General features: G+C 35.5%; 1 protein-coding gene across 5 annotated transcripts in view; it reads left to right on the top strand.

The window, feature by feature from the left end:
- Stk3 (serine/threonine kinase 3) overlaps nt 1–24193 on the top strand; it is a 318102-nt gene that overhangs the window by 234325 nt on the left and 59584 nt on the right. For all 5 annotated transcript variants that reach the window (XM_063257610.1, XM_063257611.1, XM_063257615.1 and 2 more), the window contains one exon: nt 16910–17085. In XM_063257610.1, the coding sequence (XP_063113680.1) occupies nt 16910–17085 (176 nt within the window). The remainder of the gene's footprint in view (nt 1–16909; nt 17086–24193) is intronic.

The raw sequence follows: 24193 nt of genomic DNA, 5'->3' as shown, positions 1-24193 counted from the left end.
CAGATTGCTGTATGTGGTTAATACTGCAGGGAGGATAGAATGTATGATTTTTTTCTATCTCCCACCCCTTGCGGGTCTCCTGAACTTTTTCCCTGAACATCAATCTAAAGTTTGGATATCATGAAATTTCTAGCTGTGCCTCTGAGAAGAACAGGCATATATAACATGCCTTACACAACTGTATAGCATATTCTTATGCTTTCCAAAGACATCTGAGTCAAATGATCTTAGATAAAAAAGACCCTATTTTTTAAGGTAGTGAGCATAGTCTCCATTCACACATATCATCACTTTTCTCCAAGTTGATAGTTTTTGGGTTTTTTTTAAACCTCAAATTTTGTGTAAATGTTCTCCTATAATCCTAGCACTAAGGAAGCTGAAACAGAAGGATTGGTCCAAGTTCGAGACCAGCCTGGGCTACAAAGTGAGCCCAAGGCCAGCCTGAACTGCATAGTGAAACCGTGTCTCAAAACAAAACAAAACAAACAAAAAACCCTCAAATTTGGGGATTCCTAACAGATCAGTCAGAAAAATTTTGAGTGCTTTATTGTATTTCTGTTGAACTACTGAGCTCCCTCCACAGGTATACAAACAACTTTTATGTATCATTTGAGTTATCAGTGTACATACACAGTTGTTAAAAATGAGTCCTAATGGAATCTAATTCATGTTAGGTTATTGTATTTGAAGGAAGAAATAGTCATGATTTATCAGAAACTTTGCTATAAAATTACACTACAGATTGCCACATTATTTATATGGGATATTTAGCTATGATAACTACAGAAATCAATATACAGCATAATTATAAAGAATTAAATAGGTATAAACTTTGACTTTATTAAAAGCCCACTTTTAACTTGAGCATAGTTATTTGGTTGCAGTTGCAAATTTTAAGTCCCATTGGGCCAACTTTCCGTATATTTTATGTTTGTATAAGTTGAACATCATTTTATCATGTGAGGTTTTAACGTTCTCCAAAATCTAATCCAGTAATGTTAGTTAATCCCCAAAGATTGTCATTTTGTGGTAAATGAATAGTATGAATGTGAAGAAGTTCTTCAGGGAAGACTAAATTTCCCTGAATTCACATGATTATTTTAGGGGTTTTTTCCTCAAAACTTAAATTAGTATGAAGTTTTGGTTTATATCATATCATACCCTCATTTCTTAGTGTAACTTCAAAATTTTTGTTCCCTAGAAAGATTGTAGTAATACATTATTTTTGATTCTGTCTCCTTTGCCATTGGGAGTTTGAAGTCAGTTGCTTATTTAACATTCTTTTTAGTTTAAATTATGCTTATATCTTTTCTTTACATCTTTAACCATGAAGCTAGAAATTACAGGCTTGTTTTTCTTACAGAACTGGGGTTGGATTGGTAGCTATAGTGCCCCTGAAGAGAATCTATACCTTCTTATGTGAGAAAAAGTCATACCCTCTTGAGCAAATCATGTATGTGTGTGTATGTGTGTCTTATTTCCCTATATAAATCATGAGGTTTGTGTTGATGAGAATACTGTAAAAATCATCTATACCACATAATAACAGATGTTCCTGAAATATTGGTTTCATGGATGAATACTAATTACATTTTAGTTAGAGTCAACTTTTTTTTAAAGCTTTTTTAGTGGGATTAAAGATTCATAACTCTAAGAGCTAAGAGGACTTTCAGGTAAACCCTTTGCCTTAGAAAGCTGCTATCTGGTAATATACCACTTTCTTTTCAACTGTTCTACTATTGTACATTTCACAAACCAGACTTTCTAAAAGTTCATTTTTAAGATCCTTACTTAGTGAGAGTCTCTGAAAGATATAGGTAGATGCCATACATTAATCCAAAGTGTTTAGAAAATGCATATTTATCTGGAGATAAATCGTTAGAGACCTATGTAATATATTACCTTGTTAAATGCCCTACAAGTAGCACAGGAAGAAAATCTGCACAAAAGTTATGTTATCCATATTTCCTTAACTTGCTTGGCCCTGAAAGCTTTTAATGAGGAGCATATTGGAGGTTAACATCCTATGTAATTGATATAAGAAACAATGATTGGGAAACGCTGTCATGGGGGTTCTCTAGACCTTTGTCTTGCTGTCTTTTTTATTAGTATGCCCACCTTTCTCTTCTCTGGTTATGTTGAGACTATATTTCATCACTTTCGCCTACTACCCTGCCCACATTCTTCCTTTCCACAGTGCCTTTCTTTTTTGTCCTTGTGAAAAACTATGATTGACTCAACTTGCGCATCTTCATTGCATCGTCACACTGCCTGCTGAGTAGCACTGGAGAAAAGTATAAATTTTCACAGATAAAGGCCACCAGCGGACGACCTTAGGACTCATTTGAGTCTTCAGAACTTTCCTGTAGGCCTGTATTTCTCTGCTCAGCGATTTCTCTTTCTACAAAGCGGCTACTTTACCAAGTGTTCTCCTGCCAGCTTCCCTTTCAGTTTTAGTAGCTGACCTTTCTTCTTCCTTCATAGAAAAAAAACCGTAGGAGAAGCTACCAAAGTTGCACACATGTATTGAGCATGAACTTTGGAATAAGATAGAAAATTTGAGTCATTTTTAATTTTTCTGTTTTTTCACTTCATGGAGTTAACATGAAGGCTCATCAGTTCTTCCTGCTAAATATCTATGTCCTGTTCTTTACCCTCTACTGTATTTCCTGGTGCAGTCTTTGTAGTCTGTCACATGTAAGGCTTCCTAATAGAACCAGCCCACTGTGGGCTAAAACCTGTAAAAATCATGAGCCAAAATAAACCTTGCCTTTAAATTGTGTTTATTGAGGCTTGTGTCTCGGTGATGAGGAAAGTGCCTAAGGGACTACATCACTCTTCTGCTGTGGCCTTCTGTCTGCTTCCAGTTGCTCTTAGCCCAAAGCCCAACGCGGGGTAAGACAGTAGATCTCTAGCCGCTGTGTGGCTTACTGCTCTGTGTCTCTCTGTTTCCTCAGCTCCTCACCTCTTATAGTACTCTTTACCTTTGGTGCACCACCTCAGTTCTTCTGTTTGGAGTTCTGCCTCCCTAGTTCACATTCATTCTCTCAGACTAAGAGGTTTCCTCTGCTGACCTCAGGTTAGGGACGGACGCCCTACTCATGTGCTCCCATCTTCCCTCTCGCTTTTGGAGCACTTTTACACTGGCATAAATGCCACTTCTGTGTGGTTATCTGTTTGTTCCTTCTGTAGTCTCAAGACCTAGTGCAATATTTAGTGCATTAATTTCATAAATATTTTTGAACAGATGACGTGGTATAATAAAAACCATGAAATCTGAAATCAGACCACTTATTAATTATGGACTATTTAATCTTTTTTGAATTTCAGTGATGTATATTTACCTCTGTATATACAAAAATCATCTGGAAATATGCTTTTTAATATATTGGGTAATGAACAGAGTCTTTTCCATTTCCATATCCTATCAATTTTGTCCTGTCTACAATTTCGGAAACTGGAATACCTGAAGAACCCTGGGTTTTATATAGCCCTGCTTCCCATTCTTTAGGAAAGGCTTTATATAGCTGGGACTAGAGATGCAGATCTCTTGAGGCCTTTAAGAATGACCACCACAAAAGTGAGCCTGTATGGGATTGCAGCTACTGCAACAATAAGGAATGGTAGTCCAGAAGCTGCTATCTGGCACTAAAGAGTGGAGTAATAAGACTGTGATCTCCATCCATGTTAATCAGTGATTAGAAAGCTATCAGTGCTGCTGAGCCTTTGAAACTGGTGACTGAATGCTGGAGTGCTTTTCTAAGTAACTTCAGAACTCAGTGACTATGCTTGCCAGAAGGAAATCACTAAAATAACATGACTGTGCTTAATTTTTGCTTTCCCTAATATGGAAAGAACTCATTCACCCAGAACTCTAGTTGAAAGAAGTTCTGAGAAATATAGTACGTAGCTTTCCATCCTGCAGTATGAAGACTCATCAGAGGTGGGTGGCAGTGGTTGCTAAGTTTCCATCAACTACATTGTTAGGCAATAAGTTATTTTAAATCAGAAGTTTCCTCCATGTGTATTATAGAGCCTGAATGGCTCAACAGTTTTATCAAAACTTAGGTGAAACTCTAGATTGGATAGTCAGTCCATCAGGATAGAAAATAAGGCAAAATAAAAATACATTCAGGGGCTGGAGATATAGCTCAGCGGCATAAGATCCTGCCTTGCAAGCAGGCAGTCGTGAGTTCGATCTCTGGTACCAATAAAAAGAAAAAAGACAAAAAAAAAAAAAAAAAAAAACCCCAATACATTCTAGAGCTAGAATCATGCTGCAAGAAGTCTTTCACAGCCTAGAGTAGTAGATTTCATTTATAAGATAAAATAGAGTAGTAGATTTCATTTATAAGATAAACTGCTACATCACAAATGTACACTGTAGCAGCTGTCCCTCAGAGATCATGGTTCTGCGGGCTAGAAAAAGCATCTCTTTACCAAAAAAAAAAAAAAAAACACCCTAACAAAAAATCTCCAAAAGTGCTTCTGACATACAGGTAGAACTAATAACCACATTTTAGAAGAAGAAAATAACAGCTTCATTATAATTTCAGGGATAAGAACTCTTCTGGAATATTATGCTTAGAACTTACCTGGAATACTTAAGAAGGATGGAGACATACTACAGCTTGCTGGGCAAAGGCAATAGCTAATTGAGAAAGTAGGTGCATACTGCTGTTGTTTTAAAATGGGTGAAGAAAAAATATGTCAAATTTAGGTTTTCTGTTATTTATATTAACCATTCATAACTGGTTACAGTTATTGAATATTGAGTTAAGTAATTTTAATTGAATACATATTTTTAAATGTCTTTTTTTTTTTTTTTTTTTTTTTTGGTACCAGGGATTGAATTCACGACTTGGTGCTTGGCAAGCAGACACTTGGGCGCTTGTGCCGCTGAGCTAAATCCCCAGCCCAAATGTCTTCTTTTTATATGCTTATAATATGCCTGTAATACATAGTGACCTAAAGAAAACATCTTAGTTTATTTTGAATAATAAATACATAGTTTTATTTAATTAGTAAAAAAAAGACAGTGAAGTTCTGCTTTATATTTTTAGGAGTTTATTCTGAAAATGGATAATAGATTGATATAGAAAGCATTTAGGAGAAAGCTAAGACAAAAGGATTTACTGTTACATATCTTTGCTCCTTAGTTTGCTTAATGTCCCCAGAAAAAACTGTGTGAGACATTTTGCCTTTATCACATATTTCTATGTCTCATTCTTAGTCTTCATTTGTTTTTCTCTTACTCTTTGTTTTTTTTTTTTTTTAATTTTTTTTTTTTTTGGTCTTTTTTCGTTTTTTATCGGTACCAGGGATCGAACTCACGACTGCCTGCTTGCAAGGCAGGCGCTTATGCCACTGAGCTAAATCCCCAGCCCCATCTCTTACTCTTTGTTTGTGTCCTTTTCCTTCTTTCTCTCAAAACCTATTTCAGAAAAGGATCAGATGCATAGATATAAATGTTTAATGTTCATGAAATGAATTTTCTGACAATTACAAGACTTTGAGCCAAAAGAATAAATCATCAAAGATATGATGTCCAACTCTAAGCAATAATTGATAAGGGAAAGAGAATGTGCAGAAAGAGTTTAGGTTCCTTTCTTGTTGCGGGGACACATTACTTGAGCTCCACAATTTAAAAGAAGAGAAGTTAATTTTGGCTCACAGTTTAAAAAATTTCAATCCATGGTTTGCACACTCAAAATTCAGAAACAGTATTGGGGAAGGGCCTGCTTACATGGATGCCAAAAAACAGAGATTGAGGAGAGAAATTGGATGGGGCATGCTCCCAGATGACCTGCTTTGTTTGGCCATACCCTACCTCTAAACAGCACACTGAGTCACTGAACTCACTAGTAGATGAATCTGCTTATGAATATGGCATCCCCATGATCCAAGACCTTCCAAAAATCCCACCACTGAACACATAAGGCCTTTGGTGTTAAGGTCTAAATGTTAACATTCCACACTTGGCCCTTAAAAGACTAATATCTGTTTCTTTATGCAAAATGCACTCTAAAAATTGCCAAAGTCATAACAGTTTAATCATTGCTGAAAAGTCCAAGTCCAAAGTCAACTCTGAGACCCAAAGCAAACTCTTAGCAGTGAGCCCCTGTAAAGATCAGGAAGAAAATTAAACTCTATCAACATACAGTGCCATAGGGTAAACAGTTCCATTCCACAAGGGGAAAATAGGGAGATAGAAAGGAATGAAACCAAAACTCAGGAAGTAAAACATTTAATTCTATAGTTCGGTGTCCAGCATCTGGGGAAACTTTTGGCAAGATACAAGCTCTTAGGAGGCTTGGTGTTATGGATTAAAAACTGGTGGTCAACTTAATGCCAGCAGAATTAAATCAACATGGTGCTGAGCAAAGTTGTTCCACCTGAGGAAAGTTGCCAGCATAAATAGAGATGTGGAGAAGGAGAGATGAGGCATTGTGGGTTTCTCTAAGTGTTCCTGTTTGAGCCATTGGTTCTCCTGGAGGAGCTCATCATGACTGGCTTCCCCAGTGTGAGTTCGACCATTGTCATCGGAGGAGCTCTGGTCCTTGTTGGTGAGAGTGGCTGTGGTTCACTTTGGGGGAACTGTGGTCTTTATATCAAACATTGCTTTCTGGCTCCGGAAGACGTGTGCCATTTAATCTCCAGGACAAACTCATCATGCTGACTTTCTGGCATGTTCTTGACTATTGTTGTTGGAGGAACTCAGGGCTTCCGTGTCTCTGAGGATGGCTGTAGTGCTTTTCAGAACGCCCTGGTTCTTATTATGAGCATGACTTCTCGGCTGCAGCGTAGAACCCTCAACCTACCAGCACAGCTCCTTCACTCCGCTGACAAAGGCTTTCTAGCTTCCACCACTGACTTTGGGCCTTCCCAGCATGGATCTGTAAAACAGACTGGGGTGAGTCCCTCTTATGGGGTCTAGATCTCCAATTGTACTTGTGGGAGACATTGTCAGGGGCTCCAGGTCTTCATCTGGATTCATGCAGGACATTTCTGTGGGATTCAGATCCTTGGCTAAATATTCTGTGTCTTTAGTGTTGTGGACAGATTTCCTGCACTTTTTGTGCTAACTTCGGGTGACCATCATAAAATAATATCATAAATTCTGTGTCCTGATTCCAATTGTTCTCCTCATAACTCCTAACTACAACATTTGTGTTGTAGCGTTTCTTGTTGCAGTTCTCATGGTCTCTCTTGGGGCAGTTCTGCTTACTGCCTACAGCTTTTCTTGGTATTTCTGGTTTCTCTAGCTTCTCAAGATCATTGCACTTTGGTTTCATTTTCACAGCTTCATACATTGCCTTTTCAGGGACAAACTGCTTGGGGTCCCAGGCCTTTGACTGAAATCTGGATGGAATGCTCCTTGGCTGTACAACTTTTGCATTCTATAGACCTGAATAATAAGCAGCATGAGGATGATGTCAAGTTCTGCTCCCAGCTTGCACAGTAGTTAGGCCCCTTTGGATCACAGCTGCAGAGGACTTTTGAGTGTCTGAATGGTTGAGCACAATGAACCAAATTCCCTAGGCAGCCTTTCTTACGCAGCATGCCCTGGGCTCTTTGCGCATAGTAAAGTTTTTCATTTTTGCATGCTTGAACCTATGAAGGATAGAGTCTTGCTGATTCCTCACATACTTTGAAGGCATTTTTCCTACTATCTTAATGTAGAGTTCTTGGCTTCTTTTTAGTGCTAATCATTTTGGCAACCATGATCTCAATTTTTAAAATGGACTTTTTGCTCCTCTTTCTCATTATAAACCTGACTGAAAGCATCAAACAGTACTCATGGTACAGCCCAATTGTTCTTAGGCTACCTTGAAATTTCCTCCAGCAGACTAGTGTACCACCCGTAATCTCAGTCCCTCACATCATCTTAGGATGGGCAAAACGATGACGAATTTTCTGCCAGAACATGACACAGAAGGCCTCTAGCCCAACTGCCAGTGAGCTACTTGTTCCCAACTGAAACCTCCCAAGCTTGGTCTTTGTCATCTACATTTCTTTCATCATTCTGTCTTTTAAGCTTTGACTAGAGTTTCCTATCAAACTTTGCTGGTAGTATTCTGGGATTTCTCTAACTAGCATCTCCAAACTTTGCTAAACTCCTCTCGCACACTTCTTGACTATGTGGTCACAGCAGTAACCCTCTTCTTGGTGCAAATACCTGTCTCTGTCACTCTCTTGTTGCTCAGACACAGTATCCAAAACACACAATTTAAAGAGGAGAAATTCATTGTAGCTCAGTTTCTGTTCATGATTGGCAAGTTCCAACACAGAACTGGCCGGGGGGAAGGCCCAAGTCATGGAGGAAAGCTGTTCACCTCATGTAAACATGTAGTGGAGAGTAGAAGGAGGTGTCATGGAAGGAGATAAAGCCTCTTAAATCCTGCCCTCAGTGACCTACCTTGTCTGAGTAGACCTTCCCACTTTCCAATAACATCCTCAGGGGCCCAACTTAACAGTGGATGAGTTCACTAATGACTGTAGCTCTTCCATGACCCAGAGACCTTCCAGAAGCCCCAGCTTTGAATACATAAGACCTTTGGGGGACAGTGTAGATCTAAACCGTAACAGGAAGGTTATTTTCATACTTTTCCATGAAGCTTACCATTCTTCCAGAAAACCTATATGCCTCTTTAACTAGCATGGTTAATCTTGCCCAAGACATAGAAATAAAAATGTCAAGTATACATAGGTCCTTCTTGTAGCAGGACCCATATGGGTAATACTACCCATAATATTTTGAGGCAGTTAAAAACCCTTTGTTTTCCTCTGCAGAAGTTCTAGGTATCCAGGGCTGGTGTGCTACAGTGGTCTAGATTTCTGTATGATCACTGAACGTGGTCCACTCTCTTGTGAGCTCTAGATCTGTAATCAAGTTTGACCCAGTTTAGGCCTGTTTGTGTGCATTTTGTTATAAGACCTGTTTTATCTTCCAAAAGCATAGGCAATCATATTGAAATAATCTTCCTTTTGTGCAGGGAAATCTCTCTCTTGTAATACTTGGAAAGAAAGGACTTCCTTATATTCATCTTAATCATTCTAATATTATTACTCACAGAGGAAATTAGTCCATTCAATTAAAATCTTGGGCTTCTGTTTGTTTTCTTCTCATCTGCCCTCATTGAAGATGGAAAATAGCTGGTCACTATTTTCTGTGCAAGAACCCTTCTCATATACTTGGATATTTCTTAAATTGTTTCTCAGACTTTTCTTTTTCTACCCACTTTCAGTCCTTTTAACATTTATTCAAGTATTTTCTAAACTTTTAATCTCTTTTATAACTAGCCTGTTCACTTCTATGTTGTATGTATCCTCTTTTGTTTTAAAATATAATTAGATGAAGTTACAAAAAAACATTATCAGTGACTTTTGTATTAACTTTTGTATTTTGTATTAGTTTTATATGTTTTATATGTTATACTGTTGGCAATAAGTTAAAATAGAAATTTCTTTAATCAAGTGGAACCACCCATATTTTAAAATGTTTTTATAAGGCAAGTTAGATAATCATAAATACTTTTGATGTTGACATATATTATGCTAAAGTTATGGCTTTTTCATTCTTTACCCATTTGTTATAATCATGTTAAGAAATTAGAAATCAAACAAATTGCATTTTGTTAAATTTTCATGAAGACTTCACATGTGTAGAAGACATGCAAATTAGGAAAGTTAATGAATAGTTGTGGATGGACTGGCATATCTTCTAAGTCATTATATTCCATACAATTTAGTATCTTTATAAATGTTTTGAGGAATGAATAAAGAGGACAGGAAAACAGCCATTTTTCTTTAAAATATCACATTAGCAATGAATCATGGTTATTTTGTTTATTACTGATTGATTTATAGTTCTACAAACTTAAGTTGAAAGACTTGGACCAAACTTGAAAAATGAGATAATTTTGGAAATTTATTTTTTAAAATTTTATTTTAAAGAGAAAATAAAGACAAAATAATAAAGGGTAACAATGGTTAATACATTGCATATCATTAGCTTTAAATTAATTGCTTAGAGTACAAGATATTGGCATTGGGAATTTAATTTATTATTAAAATATATTTTCACAAGCTAATGTCACAATTTAACTATGACCAAAGAAATTGATTTTATATTATTCTTTTTGCGTTTAAAAAAAAGTATTTCCCATAGCAACTACAGTCACATATAATAGTGGTTACTATCTTGAGATTTCTGCTCCATTCTCTCATTGAAAGTTTGAGATGTCTTTTTTTTTTCTATTTTAAATAAGAGTGTGAGTCAGAAACATCATCCTGACTGCCCCACTTCTGTGAACCTGTATCTCTGAGACTCAGCTGCACACTGTGGCATAGGTTTCATATCATATAGTTAAATATGGTAGACTGTTACACTTGCCCCTCCCATTAACTTTCAAAATAAACAATCTTTGTTCCATGTAGATATTTTTTAAAACAATTCTAAAACTTTCCTTTGTATGTAACAAAAACATACTTTGAATATTAGAACTGGGTTTTAGAGTAAGCAGTGGAAAATATTTAGCCACATAAGCACATACATTTGAAAAGAAAATTATGTGTAAGTATATTTTGATCAATAATATCTTGTTACAGAATCATCCAAAAAGAAAAAAATAAAATAATGGAATAGATTGCCTTCTTTTGTGTAAATTGATTTGTAGGCTTTTGTTAATGTTCTATAAGAATGTGTCTAATTTAAAAGTGGGTACTTCCTAAAATTTTAAGTGAGGGAACTCGTAAGGCATTTTACCATCGTTTTTAAAGGTAACCCATAAAAACCCTTAAAACTATAATTTCTGAAATGTAATGATAATTAGACTACCTAAAATTGGAATTTTAAGTTTCAAATTGGGATGTTCCTGCAGCAAAATTGGAAATTCTTCAGGCTGGGGATTTAACTCAGTGGCTCAAGCACTTGCCTGGTAAGTGTAAGGTTGTAAGTTCAATCCTCAATACCCCCCCACCAAAAAAAAGTTTCTTGTTCTTTCCACTCATACATAGAAATGTGCTAGTCAAGGGCTGAATTTGGCTAAATGTAGCAGAAAACTCCATTAACAGTTGTTTACTTTCTTCTCTCACTTAAAAGGAACTTCAGATAACAGAGTATTTTGCATTGGTTGGGTGATTTCATGTCTTTAGAAAGCCTTTCTGTGATACTGTCTTATAGTACGTTGATCTTTCTACTTGCAGAATAGATGCTAGGATTCCAACCATCAAGTCTGTGTTCCAGACTAAAAGAAAGGGAAGAAAAAAGAGTTGGTGACTCTGTAAAGAAAAAGAATTTTCTTAGGATCTCTTATACACATATCATTGGCCAGGATTGTATTGCATGATCTCTCATACCCCTCAGGAGAGATACTATCTCACCCCTACTAAGGGAAAGAGGAACCTTAGATCTTGTAGGCCACCTTTTCACTTTGAGACTTTGACACTAGTCATGGCTTATATATATGGTTGAATCTTCTGACTAGCGTAGTGTTAAAAAGCAGGCCCAGAACTGTTAGGGACACAGTTGTAAGGATGATATTTCATAGTAACTATTTTTCTTTTTTTATTCAATCCCAGGATTATCTGCTTCTGTCTTTTCTGTTGCCACTATTTATCTCTATTCAAGCTTCTCTATTGGCAGAAAGTAATACTTTCAGCCTATTCCCTACCCTTCCTGTCTTTAAAGGATATACCTACGAAGCCCATCTTATATTTTAAGGTTTTTGTAAGAGATTTTCCACAGTTTTTCCCCATAGTGAAAAAACTGCAACTTTTGAGATTTTTTTTCTCCTCTATTTATATTAAATACAATTGTATTTAATATTGTTGTAGTTGGTTTATAAATGTTACTCTGGTAGGAAAAAGTCTTCCCTTTGTTATTATAATGATTTGGGTGAATGTTTCAGATACAGAGCTGTGAAGTAGTTCAGAGTCACTGGTTTATCTAAAGATCCCTGACCATTGCGTTATAGCACCTCAGACAGTATTTGTACAAGACTCTGGGATAAAGAATTTTATAACTCCTATTTGAGAAAAAAAGAAAGCCATAACCAAAGTCTCTGTAGTAAAGCCAGTGCTGAATGAAAGGAAAAATAGTAGGAACAATAGGTCCTGGCTTGGTAGGGAGAAAAGAGGAAGATTTGGGGAGTGATACTGGTCAGTAGATGCTGTTTTCTTTAGTGGATTGAAAATGCTGTTTGCACACACACTTGTGTATACATGTTTTATCAAAGTACTGAGTTTACTTTAAAATAATGCTATCTAGAAATATGTTTCAGTAAACATTTTTGTACATTTGTCAAATGCAGTTGGTAATGTTGGCCTTTATGGGTTTCTTTCTTGCTCCATTGCTTAATCCCGCCCCCCCCCAAAAAAAAACATTTTTCCTTTCTTCTGACTTTGGTATATAAACAGTAATAACTCTTACTATACTGCATGTTTCCTGCTTGGTTTTTTGTTTCATGTAAGTGTGTATGTATGTATTTTTGTACTGGGGATCAAACTCACGACCTCACGCTTGCCAGGCAGGTGCTTACGCCACTGAGCTAAACCCCCGGTCCCCTCTACTGCATGTTTAAGTTTTCAGATGTCTTTATATATGCTGCCAGTTTTAAGATTTATTGATGAAAATCAAAATTTTGAATACAATTAAATACGTAATTCCATTACAGACTTATTCTTGGGCTGGGTATGAGCTCTGTGGTAGAAGATGTCCCTCGCATGTGCAGTGGCCTGGCTTTGATCCCTCCCTCCAGCCTAAAAAAAAAGGAGAGAACTCCCATCTGAGGAGTTTTGACTCCCAGCATAAAAAAGGAAAGAAAAGAATATTAAGCAAAGGATTCCTTTTGAGTATTATGTCCCCAACTCGCTACCTTATGACTTGATTTTTTCAAGTATTTTATAGAAACTTTATATAAGTTTAGATTATACTTGAATGTATTTTTTTCTTTATGCTCATAAAATGGGGCAGAAGTGTAGAAATTTAACTAAGGTTAAATTTCTAGACTTAGTTAAATTTCTAGAGTATTTTGGATTAAGAGGTTGTCATGGGAACCAAATTTCAATTCTGAAGATAGAGAAATATGTCATGTAATGATGAAGCCCAGAAACAAATCAAGGGTACTTGAAATCTGTTAAAAAGGTTAATGGAATGTTATATGTCCCACCCAGATATCAGTAATCTTGTTAACCATGTCAGATTAACCAGTTCTTACCCTGTTCTTTCTTTTTCCCTCCCTCCTTTGTTTCCTTCTGTGTTTTCTGGGATTTTAGGAAATAAAGCTGAAAATGAATACCATAAACACAAAAATCTTTACTTTTAATATATTTTTGATCATTATAATTAACTGTGTTTGTGTTCTCATTTTTAACATACCAGTAGAATCTGTTCTGCGCAGGAATCTATAGGCAGCTTTGGTCATAATCTTGATACGTATTCCTAAGGAATTCCTTGTTTTGTGTATGAAATGAGAGTGTTCTAAGTTCTAAAGGCTTACAAGACATGTTTTATACCATTCGAATCTCTCCCTCCCTTTCTTTCTTTTCTTGGTAATAGAGATCAAGCTCAGGACCTTGCACATGTTAGGCAAATGTTTTACTAATGAACTACCCCTATTCTAATTTTAGTGAGATGTCTCAGTACCTTTTCAGGGGGTATAATTTGGGTTCTAGCTATTTTAACACACTTATTTTCAACCCATCAAGACCTGAACAGCTGTAATTAAAGAATGAGTCCTTAAAGATACAGTTATATTCAGTCTTTGTCTATTTTTGTACACAAAATTAGTACACAAAATATTCTGAATAGTATTAGATTCTTCCTGACTCCGCTGGGATTATTCTAATAATTATAGTAGTCACAATAATTTCTCAAGTATAGTATCACCAATTCAAAGTTGTTAGTAAGTAATGAGATACCAAGTAGCCTCCACTAATTCAAAAATAATAATGACAAAATATAATATCTCATAGCCCCTCCTCACCTTTTGAATATCAGGGAAGATAGTTAAAAATATTCATAGAGTTACATGTTTGTGAAATTATGTAGACAAATGACGTGTGTTCCTGCATTAGAGAACTTACAGTTTAATGGAAAGTAAAAATAAACGCATTTGAAAGATATGATCCACAAGTTAAAAATGAAATTAAATGTATTTTACTAGTTATATTAGTTGCATTTACAGTATATCATAAGAATTCATTTGAGTAGCAGTTAAGTGCATCCATCAAAATAATCAAAAGAAAATTTTTAAAAAGCTGTGTATGTATTAAAAATTAGATCACTTATAAATATGGAGCTGTATGTGTATAGAGAAACAATAATCAAAAACATAGCTCATGTTTTTGATGTTATATGTTTGTATATCCATGTTTGTATATCCATGGTTTCAAATAGCTGAAAGATGAAAGCAGCCCAGATATCCATTAACAGATGAATGGGCAAAAAGTGGTACAATACATGCAATAGAATATTATTTAGCTTTCAAAAGTAAGGAAATTCTGATACCATGTTAAGTGAAATAAGTCACTCATGAAGGGGAGAATACTCCTTGGTGAGGAGACTGAGGCAGCAAGATTGAAAATTCAAGACCAGCCTGGCCAGTTTAGTACCTTCGCAAGACCTATTTCTAAAACAAATACAAATAAAACAAAGGGCTCGGGATGTATGCTGAGAGCCTGAGTTCAGTAAGCACACACACACAAATACTGTAATTATTCTACTTGCATGAGGTATCTAAACTAGTGAAACTTACGAAAACAGAATGAAATGGTAGGTAGATTTCAGGGGCTAGGAGAAGGGGGAAATGATTGTTTAGTGGGTAGAGACTGATTTTTGCAAGATGAAAGGAGCTCTGAATATTTGACATTACATAATACTTAACACTTAATACTTAACACTGCACACTTTAAAATGGGTAAATGTTTATTGGCATATGTTTGTAATTCATAATAATTGCATTTGTCTTGGGAAATTGTTATACAAGTATTTCCTCTCCCCATCATCCCCTCTTCCATCTCCAAAATGCCTGCTTCCCTGTTTGCTGCTGTCTGAAATGGTTAAATTTATCTACATTTCCTTATAATAAAAAATTGAAAAAATACTTGGCCATCTTAACCATGTCTAAGTGTATGATTTAGTAGTATTGAATACATAATGTGCAACAATCACCACCATCCATCTCCATAATTCTTCCGTCTTATAAAACTGAAACTCTGTATCCATTGAACACTAACCCCGTTTCCTTCTCCAGCTCCTAGCAACCACCATTTCACTTTTACCTTTATCAATTTGACAACCTTGAAATACCTCAATAAATGAAATCATGAAGTATCTGCCTCTTAATTGATGTGTTTTACCACTGTAATGTTCTCAAGTTTCATCCATAAGGCAGTATGTTCTTCCTCACATTTTGTCCATCCATTCTGTCGATGGATAATTAGGTAGTTTCCATGTTTACTTACTGTGAATAACACTGTTGATGAGCATGGATGTTCAAATACCTCTTCATGACTCTGCTTTCAATCTTTTGGGTATATTTTATGCCACATGTATTCTGCAGTAGTTTAAAAAAAATCCAGTGAGACAGATGTGGTGGTGACTAGTAAACATGGTAGTGAATAGTCCAAAAAAATATGCCATATGAAAGAACCTGGCACTGTTTTATCTAAAAAAAATGGTCAAGACAGAAGTTATTTTCTCTGTCTTCTGACATTTTATGAACAAATATATGAAAGAGGAATTTATTTAGGACATTCATGTAAATTTGACAGATTTTGATTTCCTGTACATCACTGAAGAAGTTTTTAAGAAGACAGCTTACTTTCTATTTGAAGAATTGTATGGAAAATGCTTTCTGGCAATCTCTGGAACATTTATTTGGAGACCTAGCTCTTTAATAAGTCCAATTTGGATAGCACTGATCAAAATCTTAGCCACTAGATTAAACTGTTATTCCGAGTTCATTTTCCACTTTAACTTTTTGAGATTAAAAAAAAAAAAATAGGCATTGAAAAGAACCTAAGCAAAAGGACGATGTGGCTTGATTTGTATTAGAAACATCACTATGTCAACAGTACAAAGTCAAAACTGGGATAATGGAAGCAAAGAGACTGATTTGGAGGCAAGCGAGAAAATCATTAGAAATTGAATGAAGTCAGTTGATTAGGGGAAAAAAGTTTAAGCAATTCTATTGAGAAGTATTTAATATATGAAATAGTCAGTTTGGTACAAGCAAAGAGGAGTCTGAGTTAATTCTTAAACTTTATTACTCTGGAAATTCTGTAAATAGTGTTCACCTTGGCAGAGGTGGAGCATGTAGGAGGAGTGGCAAGTTTAAAGGGAAAGATCTTTGTGTTTAGAACTAGGAAACTGGTAACCCAGACTCACCTCAGATTAAGTAATAACATTAGGAATCAGTTGGAAAGTTGGATTTAGAATGTAGGAGCAACATCTAAGCTTCAGAAATAACTTAGGGAAGCTATGAAATAGATGTAAGAGGAACCGTAGTAAGTCTTTCTGATTTCTTATAGATGAAAGGAGCCTTCAGTGTAAAAAAGAGGACCCAAAACACTTCAGTTTTTAAATTTTATTTTCTTTGGAAAATTTCAAAGCCACCTGAAAATGACTTTTAATCAAATTATGATAGATGTTGTGCTACAGTTGTAAAATGTTTCTATAAAAATATCTTGGATCTGTGCCTGATTAATGGTTTAATTTTTGTTTGATATGAATGTCTTTTTATTCATTGTTTTTACTTTGTTCTTCATGAATTGACTTGTTGACCTTGAATATGACCAGTACAAATTTGTGATATGGCTCAATTAAAAAACCACACTTCAATGAAAATTGTACTTCTTTAACTATAGGAGCTTATACCTACCTTATGTTCTTTATTTACCTAAGGAAACGCAACTTCACCACAAGTCCAAAGACCATCTTTCATGGATTACTTTGATAAGCAGGACTTCAAGAATAAGAGTCATGAAAACTGTAATCAGAATGTGCACGAGCCCTTCCCTATGTCCAAAAATGTTTTTCCTGATAACTGGAAAGTTCCTCAAGATGGAGACTTTGACTTTGTAAGTATATTTTAATTCTTCTATTTATGTTTCTCCTTCCTTCTGTATTTCATTATCACTTTGAGACACTTAGTTCATAACTATGAACTGTGTATAAAATTTTAGATTGCATATTTTTATTCAGTATACAGCCATATATGGATTGATAAAAATAGTTTGGTTGCAGAAATGTACCTGTAGAGAAATATAAATATAAACAATTTATGATTAAATAAATCATACCTTGTATTTCAGAACTTAAAACTAAAATGACCACTATTTCAAAAGAGATGCTTAATAATGGAAATATTAGATACTTCTGGCAGTAAACATGGCTACCAAAATAAATGATCCAAAGATGTTTATGATATAAACAGTGCTCCAACTTTGAAAATTAACTGAATTAGGGGCTGGGGATTTAGCTCAGTGGCATAAGCACCTGCCTTGCAAGCAGGCAGTCGTGAGTTCGATCCCCGGTACTGATAAAAAGTTAAAAAAAAAAAATTAACTGAATTAGTTTCTACTTAAGTGTTATTTCTATTTGGTGTGTCAGAAAAAATATTCCTAGATAACATAGAGACTTTAGTGTAACACTGTGCTTTATTGCCTATTTATCTTGATGGGTTTTTTTTTGTTTTGTTTTTTGTTTTTTTTTTTTTGCCCTGCTCATTATTATTTCCTTTAAAGAATGCAAAGAGAATAATCTGTCTTAAAACAACTATATCCAGGGGCTGGAGGTTTAGCTCAGCGGCATAAGCACCTGCCTTGCAAGCAGGCAGTCGTGAGTTCGATCCCTGGTACCGATAAAAAGGAAAAAGACAAAAAAAAAAAAAACTATATCCAGACCTTGAAAGAATAAATTCCTAATATGAATCTTTAATGAAGTCAACTTTCTATAGAGTAAATTTTGCTTTAAATAATAAAATTTTAAATAGTAATTAGTTATTTTTGTATAATATCCTGAAAGATTTTTTTCCAAATAAAATTATAATATATTCATGAATACATTATTAATAACTAATATTTTAGATGTGTATATCTTTACAAATTTTTAATATTATGCCACATTGGTTAGACACCATGATGCTCAGTGCTTTGAGATTGTATCTTCAAGTGTTTTTCTCCTAAATTTTACGGCAATCAGATAATAAAAATTTTAAAAACTTACCCTCTGCAAATTCAGCAGTAATTGTTGGCAATTGTTAGCAGTGTAATTTACAAATTGGCCTGAAAACATTAACTTTAAAACTTATTTACCCTTTATCAGTAGCAAAGAAATTACAATAACAAAATCTCCATTTCTTTAGTTTTAGTAAGATATCATTGTAAGCTGTCTCTTTTTAAAAAAATTATAAATTATTTAGGATGCTGACATTCAGACTTTAAATCATTCATGATTCTGATGAATAATGTAGAATATTGAGCATCAAAGAACTCTGTCTTGTCTCAGTTGGAATAAATCTAATGGCCTCTGGGAAATGGTTTGAAATAAGTGAGCTACAAGTCATGGATAAATTATTTTTTTTTATTTGCAAAAAAGGATTAAGATAAAAAGAGGACATAACAAAACAGGTCAGAACAGAACAATTTAAGCAACATAGTGTTTCATCACAAGACACCCAACATGACAGTAGCTACATGGATAATTATTATAGTTAGGAAATACTAAATAAAATTATTTAATTTTGCTTCAGTTAGTCTTTGCTACCAACACAAACTTAACAGCTTTAAAAAATAACTTTTATTTATTTACCACTTTGTACAGTAATACTGTAGTTTGGTCAAATTCAACTAAGTGGTTCTTCTGTTGGTCTCAGCTGGGGATTTTTAAGTGACTACAGTCATCTGACAACTTGGCTAGAGCAGCTGAATAGTCTTTCTAAAATTTCTGCTCGTGTTTCTGGCAGTTGTGCTCAAATTTGGGCAGGTTGTGTGGTCTCATCAGGCAAGCCTAGGGTTTCTGGTGGTGGTGGTGAGAGCAGAATTTGAAGGCTCCTTGGCCTCAGTTTAGAATCCATACACACACCCTATCCATTTACAAAAGTGTCAGAAAGAATGAAATACTCAGAATATTCTTAACTAAGAAGGTAAAAGACTTGTACACTGTGAAATATTGCTGAAAGAAATTAAGTCATCATTACATAGAAAGATATCTATTGGTGAATTGGAATACTTAATGTTGTTAAGATGTTAATCTTGTCCAGTGCAATCTACAGTTTCATTGTAACTTCATCAAAATCCCAATGATGCTTTATGCAAAAGTAGAAAAATTCATGCTAAAATTTATACGGGGTTTACTTTTTGTGTGTGTGTGTCTTTTTCCTTTTTCATTTTTATCAGTACCAGGGATCGAACTCACGACTGCCTGTTTGCAAGGCAGGTGCTTATGCCGCTGAGCTAAATCTCCTATATGGGGTTCTTAAAGGACTACCAAATAGTTAAAACAATCTGGGGAAAGGAGACAAAAAAAGTTGGAGGTTTCTTATATCCATATTTCAAAATCTATTACAAAGCAAATGTAACAAAAAGTATGTGGAACTGGCATAAATATTGGCAGATACACCAATGGAATAGAATAGAGAGGCCAGAATTAAACCCCTATATCTACAGTCTGAGGATTTTCAACAAGGCTGCTCAGACTATATTGGTCAACTTTCCATCACCCTACCAAAATAACTGAGGCAGTTAGCTTACAAAGAGAAAAGATTTATTTGGGTTCATGATTTTTGAGATTCCAGTCTACGATCAGGCAGACTGTTTTTAGGCCTCAGGGAGGAGGTACTGGATGGCAGTGTTAGGAAATGAGTAGCCAAGCAAACTGCTTATCTCCTGGCAAGGAAAAAAAAAAAAGACAAAGGGGCCTAGGTCTCACAGCCTTCTTTGTGGACACACTGTCAGTGACCGCAGAACCCCTTACTACACTCCCCCACTAAATGCAAATATTTATCACTTTCAGTAGCTTACCCTGGGGACCAAGCCTTTAGCACATGGGCTTTTGACAGTATTCAGTATTCAAACAATAGCACCATTCACTGGAGCCAAAAAAAAAAGTCTTCTCAACAAATTGTAGTGACAAAACTAGTATTCACTTGAAAAAAGTGAAGCTTGGCCCTTACCTTACTCTGTGTACAAAAATTTCCTCAATGGATAAAATATTTAAATGTAAGAACTAAAACTATAAAATTTTTGGAAAGAAAAATAAGTCCTGACTTACAAACATTTGAGTTGCAACCTTCCCAAGTGTACTGTGTAACATTCACAGGCATGGGCTGGGGATATATAGAGCTCAGCAGCATAGCACGTGCCTGGCAAGCACAAGGTCATGAGTTCAATTCCCACAAAAAAAAAAAAAAAAAAAAAAAAAAAAAGATTCACACGTGTACTGTTCGAAACTCACTTTGTCAGATTACAGATGACTCTGATTTATGAACATTCTCCCAGAATGGAACTCATTTGGGTTCTTACTGTGAAGCTTCATGATTTTGGATTTGGCACTGTGGTCTTTGGATATGGTACCAAAAGCAGACAACAAAAGAAGAGATAGATAAATTAGACTACATTTCATTAAAAAATGTGGTGTTTACACACAATAGGGTACTGCTCTGCTATAAACAACAAACTTGCCTCACATGTAGGAAAATGGCTGCACCTTGAAACCATAACATGAAGTGAAATAAATTAGACGTACAGGCTTAAAGACTGCTTGGCTTATTTATATGAGAAACACAAAATATAAAGAGGGAGAACATACATAGTAAGTAGGGAGACAGATTTTGTTCAGATGGGAAGAAGATGGAGGAAAGGGGATAAATAAAAGAATTAAGATGTGTTGTGTACATGTACCAACGAATGGAATCATTATGTAGTGCAGACACATACTAATTTTTGAAAAGCTGAAAATTTTTGAAAAGCTTTTGTGGGCCAAAGAACACTATTACAGTGAAGGATAGCCCATGGAATGACAAAGGATATATATCTTATATTGAATAAGGGTTAATACCCAGAATATATAATGAACAACAGCAAGGAAAACAGTCAACACTCCAAACTTCTTAAATAGAGGTACACGTGAAAATTTTCTATCACCATTCATTAGAGAAATGCAAATCAAAACAACATTACTTAGTACCCATCCCATGATTATTATCAAAACACACAGTAACTGATGTGAATAAGAAGATAGGAAAAATTCAAACTCCTCCTTGCGTGCCACTGTGGGACCTATGAAGTAGTACTATTTCTGTGGAAAGCAGTATGATAGTTCCTCAAAAACTACTAATCATAAGATGACCATATGATCCAGCACTTATATTTCTGGCCATGTACCAAAGGAGTGAAATCAGTTACTAAGACAGATACTTGTGTACCCATGTTCACACTAGCCAGAAGGTGGAAGCAACCCAAATATCTATCCGCAGATGAATGGAGAAACAAAAATGCAGTATTCACATAGGCATTGTGATCAAAATTTATAGCAGAATGTTTAAATTTTAAACATTTATTGCAGTAAAAGACATTACCATTAATTCCTCTCAGATACTGCCCTTCACTTGAAACACACTAATTCCATCATTCTTGCCACTTTCCGACACAGTTATGGAAGTCTTTTGTGAGTGTCTTTGTGAAGTATCATGAAATAGGGTGAATACCACTGCCCAATGCTATCCAACAGAAAAGCAGGCTCCTAAAGACATTATAGTGCGTCTTCATCCACCTTATTCACTGGGAAAGCAGAAGTATCTTGGGTGACAACGAAGTAGACATCTTCAGGTCTTTGGTAGTTAATTTGGAGCAATATGGGAGATAAAATGAAAGCATAGATTTAGGTCAGATACTAGAAGATTGCAAAGTCTGAATTTTTACTTTATAGGGAATGGGAAGTTAGAGAATGACTGATAAAAAGAATCTTGTATGTATGATTGGTAGAAGAGTAGAGGTAAAATGTAATAATTAATCTTGACTGTCTGCTTGGTTGGCCTGAAGAGACACCTAGGAGGTGAGCAAAGCACACTTGCAGGTGAGTCAGGTCAGCATGGCGGCTGACTTGGGGACTGTATGTAGTCCCTGGCCCCTTCCTCTGAGCTCTTGCCCTCTGGTTGCTTTCCCAGTGCCATGAAGTGAGCAGCTGTGCTCTTCCATGCCCTTCTACCATGATGTTTCTGTCTTGGAGCCAGCTGACCACAGACTGAAACTTCTAAAACTATGTGGCAGGATTACCCTTTCCTCTTTAAATTTTGTATGTCAGATATTTTATCCTAGCAACAGAAAGCTGGGAGGGCAGGTATGTGGAGCCAGGTTGTAATAAAATAGAAAACCATTAAGAGTACATGTAAGAGACATTGGAAAAGATTATTCCAACTGTACATGGTGGCCCACGCCTGTAATCCCAGCACTCTGGGGTTAAGGCTGAAGACTGCAGGTTCAAGCCCAGCCTTTTAAAGGGGTAGGGATGCAGCTCCTTGTAAAGCGCCAATTCAGTCCCCAGTACTGAAGGAAGGAAAAGAAAACATTCGACAGAAATAGTTGACTCAGTATATTAAAGAGTACTATTCTGGTTAAAGTGAGGAACTAAATGATTAAAGGAACTAAATGTTTAAAAAAAAAAAAAAAAAAAGGCAAAATGTTCTCCCAGTAGAAAAGAGACTACGGGTTCACACAACTTGATCCAATTTTTACAGAATATTTTATTTTCTGGCTTACACAAGGCAGAATCCTTGATTAGAGAGTTGAGAAGCAACTAGAGTAGACCTTCCTTCCCTAGTATTTATTACTCCTGTCAGCTGAAACTACTCAGCCCTCTCATCACTTTGAGGAAATGGAAAATGTTTGTAATAGCCACTGAGGGGAATGTAAATGAGAATAAATAAGAGATGAATAAAGGGAGGATTGCCAGGAGATGAGTAAAGAATTGCTGAGAGTGAGTGTGGCAAAAGACAAGGAAAATGCATAAGGGGCAAAAAAGGCCAGATGCAGCGTTGCAGGAGGATTTTAAGTTTGAATCCAGACTGGGCAACTTAGCAAAACAGGGAAACACCGTCTCTAAATAGAAACTTACAGAGAGCTGAGGATATATCTTAGTGCAAAGGTCCTGAGTTCAATCCTCAGTATCACAAAAAAGTTAGGGTGGGCAAAAAAGAGAATAGTTAGGGGCAGGGTTTAGGTGGGCACAGTGTAAGTGATTTGATGTAATACTTTGCTTAAAAAATAGAGAAATGGACTAAAAGCAAAGGTAGGTTTCCACTTAAGACAACCGTTACTGATGATAAGGGAAATCTAACCTTACCTATTTCACCCTCCTCTAGACATACAATGCTAAAAAGTGTGACTCACCAAGGTGTAAATTATGCTACAGTTTATGTGTTTAATCTCCTCTCTTTATGATTTATTTCAAGGCTACCTTTAAAAAGAGCTTTTGTGTGATTCATATGTCAGTTTAACAGAAATTGCTTAAAACAAACTGATGTTCATTTGACTGTATTTTTAGTACATAGCATGTTTATCCTTCTGCTTTGAGGAAAACTGGTTTCAAGAAAAAAAAATTAGAGAAAATGATGCATTGTCTTTTGGGGTATTTAGAGCAGATTCCTAAAGGACAAAGCTTATTCAGAGAGGCACCTGCTACACAGATGTGCAGATTGGGAAGCAGTCTTTACCTTAAAACCTGTATACAATGCAATTTATTTGTGTATTTTCTTTCAAATTTTTAGGATTTGTTTTCCAGGTTTTCTTTGAATCATTGTTTCATGTTATGTTCCTGGATAGGATGTGATCATAGATTTTATGATGTCACTGATTTAGAGATTAAATTACTGTATAAGGACAGCAGGTAAAATGTATTTAAACTAACTGACCTAATTGTTTTAACTGCACTAAAAAATAGTTCTGTATAGGATGGGCCTATGTAGAATTCTAAAACAAATAGAAAAGGCAAATCTGTTTATTATAGCACTAGTCTAATGTTTCTTTTTTTTTGTTAGAATTATTTCCAAACAGCTTTAGCATCCAGATTGTAAAGTATTAAATAGAGTACATGTAGATCTTGTTTTGCAAAAATTACGGTATCATTTTAAAATAGATATATTTTGAGTAATGTAAAGATTTTGGAATAAGAGCAAAATCTTTAAAAGCC

This window comes from Cavia porcellus, unplaced genomic scaffold (genome assembly GCF_034190915.1).
Source record: "Cavia porcellus strain 051 isolate PalLab524CR breed Dunkin Hartley unplaced genomic scaffold, mCavPor4.1 scaffold_10, whole genome shotgun sequence".
Taxonomy (NCBI): domain Eukaryota; kingdom Metazoa; phylum Chordata; class Mammalia; order Rodentia; family Caviidae; genus Cavia; species Cavia porcellus.
The sequence above is the reverse complement of the archived record's forward strand: the minus strand, read 5'-3'. Positions and strand labels throughout refer to the sequence as shown.